This window comes from Corvus brachyrhynchos, unplaced genomic scaffold, assembly GCF_000691975.1.
Source record: "Corvus brachyrhynchos isolate BGI_N302 unplaced genomic scaffold, ASM69197v1 scaffold544, whole genome shotgun sequence".
Classification (NCBI taxonomy): Eukaryota; Metazoa; Chordata; class Aves; order Passeriformes; family Corvidae; genus Corvus; species Corvus brachyrhynchos.
In genome coordinates, this window is record NW_008238325.1 from 2,149,742 (window position 1) to 2,158,227 (window position 8,486).

General features: G+C 50.6%; 2 protein-coding genes across 2 annotated transcripts in view; one reads left to right on the top strand and one right to left on the bottom strand.

Annotated features, from left to right (window-relative positions):
- The window catches only part of LOC103615705 (latexin), a 4,485-nt gene extending 149 nt beyond the window's left edge, over nt 1-4,336 (top strand). The window contains exons 2-6 of the mRNA XM_008633781.2: nt 957-1,019; nt 1,465-1,639; nt 2,208-2,344; nt 3,395-3,457; nt 4,121-4,336. Coding sequence (XP_008632003.1) covers nt 957-1,019; nt 1,465-1,639; nt 2,208-2,344; nt 3,395-3,457; nt 4,121-4,228 — 546 coding nt within the window. The 3' untranslated portion in view covers nt 4,229-4,336. The remainder of the gene's footprint in view (nt 1-956; nt 1,020-1,464; nt 1,640-2,207; nt 2,345-3,394; nt 3,458-4,120) is intronic.
- The window catches only part of GFM1 (G elongation factor mitochondrial 1), a 14,873-nt gene that overhangs the window by 3,643 nt on the left and 2,744 nt on the right, over nt 1-8,486 (bottom strand). Inside the window, exons 6-13 of the mRNA XM_017734365.1 lie at nt 8,448-8,486; nt 7,961-8,115; nt 7,102-7,186; nt 6,321-6,458; nt 5,746-5,847; nt 5,601-5,657; nt 5,149-5,286; nt 4,387-4,469 (exon numbers count right to left, since the gene is read on the bottom strand). The exon at nt 8,448-8,486 is cut by the window's right edge and continues 7 nt beyond it. Of these exons, the coding sequence (XP_017589854.1) occupies nt 4,387-4,469; nt 5,149-5,286; nt 5,601-5,657; nt 5,746-5,847; nt 6,321-6,458; nt 7,102-7,186; nt 7,961-8,115; nt 8,448-8,486 (797 nt within the window). The remainder of the gene's footprint in view (nt 1-4,386; nt 4,470-5,148; nt 5,287-5,600; nt 5,658-5,745; nt 5,848-6,320; nt 6,459-7,101; nt 7,187-7,960; nt 8,116-8,447) is intronic.

Below are 8,486 nucleotides of genomic sequence, written 5' to 3' on the forward strand. Positions count from 1 at the left end.
CCCCCCCGGGGACAGGCCGGGGAATCACCCCGGGAGCCGCCACCCCCGCGCCGGCAAGGGCTGCTTCCCAGGGAGCGGGCAGAGCACCGGGGAGCAGCCCAGGAGCCGTGGAGTGTCCCGCTTTGGGGACATCCCAACCCCCGCCGGACGCGTCCCGGTGCCACCCGCTCCAGGTGACCCTGCCTGGGCGGGGGGGTTGGACTGGATCACATCCAAAGGTCCTTTCCAAGCCCAGCCCCTCCGGGAGTGTGTCACCGCGGGGGTGACACCGGCTGTGCCCACCTGGGGGTCCCGGGAGGAGCTCGGTGTCACGGCCACCACGGGCGGGTCAGCAATGCAAACACACCCCGTGTGTCACCCGCGGTGACAGCACCGCCCAGGGAGCCCTGCCCAGGGCACGGCACCGGGCCCGCAGGAACGTCCCAGGGAGGAGGAGGGTGCTGGGTTTGTCGGGGCCAGGACACAGCTCAGCCCTGCCCTGGGTTTGCAGGGACACTGGCACAAGAGGGGCACAGCAAACCCCCCTCCCAAAACAAGGGTACAGCAAACCCCAGCTGCTCCCTTCTTTATAGCCAGAAAAATACAGGGCATGATTCAATTCATGATAACCTGCAAAATGGACTTAATAGAAGGAAGCACTGAAGGCTTTTAGGTGAGTATTTAACCATGCAGCAAATTCTTGGACAGAATCACACAGGAGCCCAAAAAACGGCAACTCAGGGGTGTTCAAGGTTAGAAATGAGGGTGGAGAGGCGCTGGCACAGGTTGCCCATCCCTGGCAGTGTCCAAGGCCAGACTGGATGGGACTTGGAGCAGCCTGGGATAGTGGGAGGTGGGTGGGACTGGATGGGATTTAAGGTCCCTCCCAACCCAAACCATGCTGGGATTCTCTGATTTTGTCCAGGATGCAGCCATTCAACAGCTGCCAAAATAAATTAATGTGTTCCCTGCTTTAGGACATCGATGATGTTGGGCACAAGTACTACCTGGAACTGGAGCTGGAAGATGTCCTGGACAAAGTGAGTCAGGCTGGTTTAATTACACACTCTGTAACACAGCACTTAATAACACTTGCAACTGTGTTCCTGATTTTTCTATACTGCCAATCAGGCCAAAAAAGGCTGAATTTCAACTAAAAAGGAACCCATGTACCTTCCACTGCACCACCACACAGTGCTGCAGGGATGACAAGAACATTTCAGTGTCACTCAGCTCCAACTGAACAGCACAAGGGACATTCTGCACCCCAGCCACTGCCCTTCCATCCCTGCAGAAAGCAAATCCCACCCTTAAACGTTCACAGAAATGCCATGAATTTAACCTTGTCTTAAATAATCACACATCTCCATGGGCCTTACTCAGAGAACAGCAACTACATAAAAATGAGGTTTTTAGAAGTGCAAATTACCCTGGTTATACATGTATTTCATCAGATAATAATGCACATAATTAACTCTGCAACAGGACAGGACTGTGAACTGCACTGCTGAGGTTCTGTATCACCTGGGCAGCAAAAGCACTGCTCCAGATGTGCAGGTCACAGTGCAAGGAGAACTGAGGAGCACAGAGGAAGCAGATAAGGAGTTCTACACTCGAATCAGGAGCCTGGAAAAGGAGCTTGTGGCTGAGAACATCCCAGGTACAACCCAGGCCTTCACCCTGCTCTGAGCACCAGCTGCTGCTTTTCCCTGTCTCTTTTTGGGCTCTGCCAATCACAACCACTGCATTTATTCCTAATTCTGAATGGGACTGTTCTGGAAAAGCACCTGGCACTGTCACCCCCTCCTGCTCACTCTGAGGGCGTCCCTGGCACAGCACATCCAACACCCCAAATGTGCAACGAGGGTCTGCTCTCACCTCAACCCCTGCCTTCGAGACCTGCTGGAATTCATGTTAGGAGAAAAAGGTGGAGGAGAACACCCTGGCAGTGTCCAAGGCCAGGCTGGATGGAGCTCTGAACACCCTGGAATAGTGGAAGTGTCCCTGCCCATGGCACGGGTGGCACAGAACTGGATTTAAGGTCCTTTCCCACCCAAACCATTGCAGGATTCTGTGAAGTGGGAGGAGAACTCTGTGGTGATGGAGCAGCTCTTCCAATTGCTGTGGAAGGTTGTGTGACAGGAGGGACTGCAGCAGCGAGCCCTGTGGGAGGTGATAATGTTCTGTTAACAGCTCTCTTTAACATCCAGTGTTTATTTTGGTTCCAGACAGCCACGGGAACGTTCCCCCAGAGCTGGAGCCCATCCACCTGCTGGCCTGGGCGGCCTCTGGCTACGTGATCTGGCAGAATTCCACTGAAAACACCAAGTTCCACCTTGCCCAAGTCAAACACGTGAAGCAAGTGGTGAGTTACCAGCAGGCACAGAATCCCAGACTGGGCTGGGCTGGAGGGACCTTAAAGCTCATCCCATTCCCCCCCTGCATGGGCAGGGACACCTTCCATAGCCTGGGTGGCTCCAAGCCCATCCAGCCTGGCCTTGGCTCTCCATGGGAAATATTTAAGAGCTAAAGACTTGTGGCAAGGACAAAAAATTAACAGAATTCTATAGATTCTCCCAGTTTTCCTGTGTTCTCTTGGAGAAAATAAATTCAGAGTTATTCTTAACTCCTAAAGTGATCACCAGCTTTAAATTCAAGGCAGTTTTCCATGGGAGCCAGGAAAAAGCGGTGGGATTTAGTATTTAGAAAACCCACTCTGAACAGACACTGAACTCCCAGGAAGTTCTGGGTATGAAGGAAAGACAGAATTCCTTGTGGGAGCAGGATTTGTGAATGTTTTGCTCCCTCTGATGGCACCTTAGAGAATTCACAGCTGCTGCAAGGCTGTGCACCAGTGAGATCTCAAGGTTTTCAACTCCTCTTTAACAAATTTAAGGATAAAGGAGACAAATAACTCTTAACACAGCTGCCATCCCTCCTAGGTAATTTTGTCCCTTTTTCCCTGAAAACCATAGGAAAAGAGTCTATTCCAAAGGCCAGGGGTTATTTTGTCACTCAGAATCCCTGACTGTCACCCTCTGTAAGGCCTCTGGAGCATCCTTATCCTACTGACAGTTTTATTTGGGATTGTTTGGGCTACACTGGCACCTTGTAGAGTGAGGTGCTCCTATCCCAAAGAATTCCTGGTAGATATGGTCTCTTTTAGGCAGGAATTAGCAGCTTTAGGCTTTACATTCAGTGTCTCCAATGCAGTTCTGGAGTCCACAGAAATTCAAACCAGGAGCTTTTAGTTTTGTTACAGTGACTGAGCTCCACCTGCTTCATTTGTTAGCAGGAGCTGTCAGCTTTATCTGAAATCCATCAGGGAATTTTTGTGGTAACCACAGAGAACTGAATCACTTTTTCTGAGGTGGGAGAATCCCCAAATTCACCACTTTTCATCCTGTCTTTCCAGAAAAGAAGTGATGAAGATCTTCAGTTTGACTACGTGCTTCTACTCCACGAAATGGTGTCCCAGGTAAATAATTTTATTCCTAAAAAGCCTTTTTTGGGTGTTTTCAGACCCCAGCTGTGTGAGCTCCAGCTCAGACACTGATCTGATCCTGCAGGGTGAGCTCAGAGTCCCCATCCCTGCCTCTCTCAGCATTCCAGGAACAACAGCAGCAATTTCCAGCTCTTTCTGGCCTTTCTTGGGAATGGCTGAGGTTCAAAACTGGCCCCTCACAGCCCTCCCTTGGGAGATCCCAGTGCCACAGGGGGCAGGGATAAAGGGAAGAGGCAGCTGGAGCATCCTGGATGCTGGGCTCAATCCCAGCTGGGCTGTGGATGCCTCCATGCCCCAGGACAGCACTGGTGGCCCAGTACAGAGACACCATCAATCCCAGTAACCCCCAGCAGAAACTGGTTCCCAGAACAGCATTTACATCCTGTGCTACTCTCCATCCAAATTTTGGCACCTGAGCAAGCATTTTCATAGGAAACCCACAGAAAATTGGGAAGAGAAGCTCTTGATTGTAATAATCCAGGGATCTCCCTCCCAGTTCCAGCTCCGCTGCTCCCGGCGCTCCCAGTTCCCTTGGGGCATCCACAGCGGTTTAATCCCTAAGTTTTCCATGGAGAGAATTCCTGACTGGTTGGGGAGGGGAAGCAGGGGTTGTTCTCTGTGCTGTGTGCCCCACAGGAGGTGATTCCCTGGGAGCTGACCCTGCTGTGGCACCCCCAGCGCGGGGCCCGAGTGTCCCGGGATCGCCGCCAGCCCGGCCACGCCCCGGGATCAGGGAACACCTGAGCAGCCCTGGAAGCAGCTCCGGAGCTCCCACAGCTGGAAGGAGGCACAGAAGGTGCTGGGAGTGGGAATCAACCACCCTACAAAGACATTAAATTCAACTTTCCTGGATGTTTCTGATCCGAGAACTCCAAAGGGACTTTCTCTACAACAGTACTCACGGCACAGGGGCAGAGATGTTCTCCCTGAAGGCAACTTTGGGCTTCCCCATGGTGCAAGGACAACCATATTCCCTCTCCATTCGCTGCAGGAAAAAACCCACAGTGATTAGGGTTGTTCCACTGGGAATTATTTATTAACTTAATCAGGATCAATCACTTTCTGGGTTGGGGGTTGGATTGATTTTTGGGGCTTTTTGTTGGTTTTTTTTTTTAATTAAAAAATTATTTACTGTCAACTTCTTTAAGACCTGCAGCTTCAGAGGCAGGAAAAGGAAACAGCATTAATTATGCTAGTAAAATTCCAGGTTTTCAAGGCAAAAATTGCTTTTCCTTCATTCTGTTAGTACTTAAGATCCATCTTTTGTGTCAGATTAAAATACAGACATCAGCTGGAATGAAACAAATCCCTCTAACTACTCCCTTCTCCCTGCACCAGCTTTTATTAGGGAATGATACATTTAAAACCACAGAAACAGAGGGTTTTTCTGTAGAAACTAATTATAATTATTACTATTAATTATAAGCCAAGGCTGCTAGAGCGAAGTGTAGTGTTTAATACATTTTTTTAATGGCTTTGATCCAAAACCTACAAATATTCCAGGCAAAATTTCCTTTTATAAGCCTTCAAAATGGAACCACTGGAGAGAAAGAACCTTCCAAAGTTAACCTTTTCCCTAAGCAGCTGGAAGGAAGAGGGAGGAGGAAGAGGAGAGTGGAAAAGCAAGCAAAAGCAGAGTCCATGGAATCTGCTTCCCAAATTACCTGGGCATAGATTTCCAGGTGCAGCTCCCCCATCCCAGAGACGATGGTCTCCTTGCTCTCCTCATCAAAGTGGATCCTGAAAGTGGGATCTTCCCTGGTGAAGCGGCCCAGGCCTTTGGAAAATTTATCCAGGTCATTCTGAAATGAATTACGAGGTGAGATTTACTCAACATCCACCAATCATTCCAAGAAAAGAGCCTCAAGTTTTCCTATCCACTGCTGAGCACTTCTGCTCTTCGGGGTTATTTGATGGAAGATTTCTAACTCTTTATTATTCACGTTCATGTTTCTGGCTGAGTGACACCATCCAACCCAGCCCTGAGTTATCCAAGGGATAACATCTTGGATATTTGGGATGAAACACTTTGAAACAGTGCTTAGGCTGCTCCATAAAACACAAAGCAGCAGAGGGAACGAACTCAGGGAGAAGAGGTTGATCCAAAGGCTCCTACCTTGTTGGAAGGCTTCATAGCCACAGAAATGACGGGATCAGGGACGTGGATGGATTCCTGCATGGCCAAGGAAGAGGGGATGGTTATGACAGCAAAATCCTGGTGACTCCCAGCGCCCGAGGCAGCCGGGGCAAGGGGGGCTCACCATGGAGATGTCAGTGCTGGTTTTATCCGTGAACGTGTCCCCGCTGGCACAGTCGATCCCAAACAGGGCACAGATGTCCCCGGCATAAACTTCATTTACATCCTGAGGGAAGGAGAATTCCTGTTCAGACAACGCTGGGATAAGAGAAGCAGTGGCTGCCCCATCCCTGGAAGTGTCCAAGGCCAGGCTGGATGGAGCTTGGAGCACCCTGGTCTATGGAAGGTGTTCCTGCCCTTGGGGCTGGATGATCCTTAAGGCCCCTTCCATCCCAAACCATTCCAGGACGGATTCTGTCTCTCCCTCGCATCCAAACTACACCTGGATTATTGAATATCCATAAACACTGGGTCTTAAAGCTTGACACTGAGCTCCTTTAAAAATTCCAGCTTGGATAAAATGCCCTGCAAATCTCCCTCTTTATCCAAAGGACAAAAGGGAGGGCTCAGTTTGGATTCGTTTAGGATCAAACAAGAAGCGAAGTTGTTAAGAAGCAAACACCCTGCTGTGCTTCAGGCAGTGCTGACCCGTCCAGGATTATCCAGTGGCTGGCAGCCAATCCCTGGGGATCCACTCACCTCCATGTTGTCCGAGTGCATCCGGACAAGCCTCTGCACCCGCACCTTCTTCCCCGTGCGGGTGTTGTAGATGTAATCTGACTTCTTCAGCATCCCCTGGTACACCCTCATGTAGGTCAGCTGCCCAAACCTGCCAGCCTGCAAGGACATTCCACCAAAATCAGCTCTGAGAACGCTGGGAATCAGTCCCAGCTCCAAGCTGCACTGACTGAACGTGCTTTGAGTTCCCGTGCTACACATGGGAATGAAAGATTTTTCACAGCTTTCACCTGGCTCTGCAATGGGATTTGGTGATTTTCTGGACCAATTTTATCCCTCCCAAACCTTCCCAACAGAGACATGCATTACCATGGAATTTGGCCAGCCATTTTCCATATTCCACATGAATCCTGAGGTGCTGCTCTCTAAGTAGCAAACAACTTACTTCCCTAAATCTCTGCACTTTTCCCTCTCTGACTCTCTCATATCCCATTGTTTCCAAACCCAGGATTTTTCCCTGAGAATATTTCAACTAAGCAAACAACCCCCTAAACGTTCAAGTTTTAAATAAGAAAACCAGGAAATATTTGAGGTCCAGAACCCATCCTAAAGTTCCAAATCGGCAGCGTTCGTGGATTTTATGGTTGAAGCCATTTTTTAAAAAAGAAGTTAAATTCCAATTGAAGTTAAATATGAACTGATTTTCAATATGAACTGATTTTCAAGTCTGCTCCAGGTAAGTTTTGGTAGCCCCACCTGGACTCTCTCCATGACTTGTGGGAAGGAGCAGAGTGAGACTCACCTCCAGTTTGAAGGCAAGGCCGATAAAAGGCTGGGAATTGTCACGAGCAGAGTTCAACAGGAACTTGGTTTGGTCCTCAGAATCCCTTAAAAACAGGGATGAGAGGGAGCTGAGGTTAGGAACCAACATGGGAGTCTCCTCTAAACATTTACTGGCTCTGCTTCACACGTCTTGCTGGGCTCTGCTCCCAGGGAACAGGGACAGGAAAGGGAACGGCCTCAGGCTGGGCCAGGGCAGGCTCAGGGTGGACAGCAGCAGGAATTTCCCCATGGAAAGGGCGCTCAGGCCTTGGCAGGGGCTGCCCAGGGAGGTTTGGAGTGCCCATCCCTGGAGGTGTCCCAGGAAGGGCTGGAGGTGGCACTCAGTGCTCTGGGCTGGGGACAAGGCGGGCATCGGGTACAGCTTGGACTCGATCCTGGAGCTCTCTTCCAGCCTCAGGGATTCTGGGATTCACATCCAAAAGAATAAAACACCATTAACACACTTGGGATGTGCTCCCTCCTCCAGGCAGGCCTGGCTCTAAGGGCTGCCATCAATTCTAAAGAATGATCTCCCAGTCATGGCCCAGGTGTAACACTGAGTGTGTTACATCCCCAGTACAGAGAGTAACCCTCAGATGAGAGAGGAGCTCTGGACTTTGTGCCAAATTCTGGTGGCACTGTTTGATACAAATGGTAAACAATTGTGGATCCTGTTGGGAATGTTTCCTGCTTTGAAACTGTTCCATAGAATCCTGGAACGGTTTGGGTGGGAAAGGTCCTTAAAGCCCATCCAGTGCCACGGGCAGGGACACCTTCCACAGCCCAGGCTGCTCCAAAGCCCGCCCCTGGACACTCCTGCTGCTGCTGGATGCACTCACCCCTGGTTGAGCAGAGCGTAGTTCTCCACCTCAGAGGGATTGGGAAGGTATTCCAGGACAGCATCCAGCAGTGGCTGCACCCCTTTGTTCTTCAAAGCACTTCCCACGAGGACGGGGGTGAAGGATTTCTGCAGCGTTGCCCTTCGGATTGCCAGCTGGAAAATGTCCCTGTGAGCTCCTCCTGCAGCACAGCCCAGATTCCCTCCCTTTCCTGGGCTTCTCCCCTCCTGGAGCAAAGAGCTGCTCCCACAGTCCCCTGGACAGCCCCCAGCACAGGGGCTTCCCACAAAACCTGCTCTCCAGAATCCTTTCCAACACAAAGCAAAACCAGCCTGGGAATGAGCCCTGCCTGGGGGGAACTGGAGCTCAGCTGAGGTGACTCGACTCCAGCGAACAGAACTCCTTCGAGAATTCCTGATGTGTTTATTCAGGAATGAGGGGACAGGGACACAGGCAGCTGAGGGCACAGCCAGCACAGGGCAGGTACCTTCAGCTGGGCAGCCGCAGGGAGATTCTCCTCCACGAA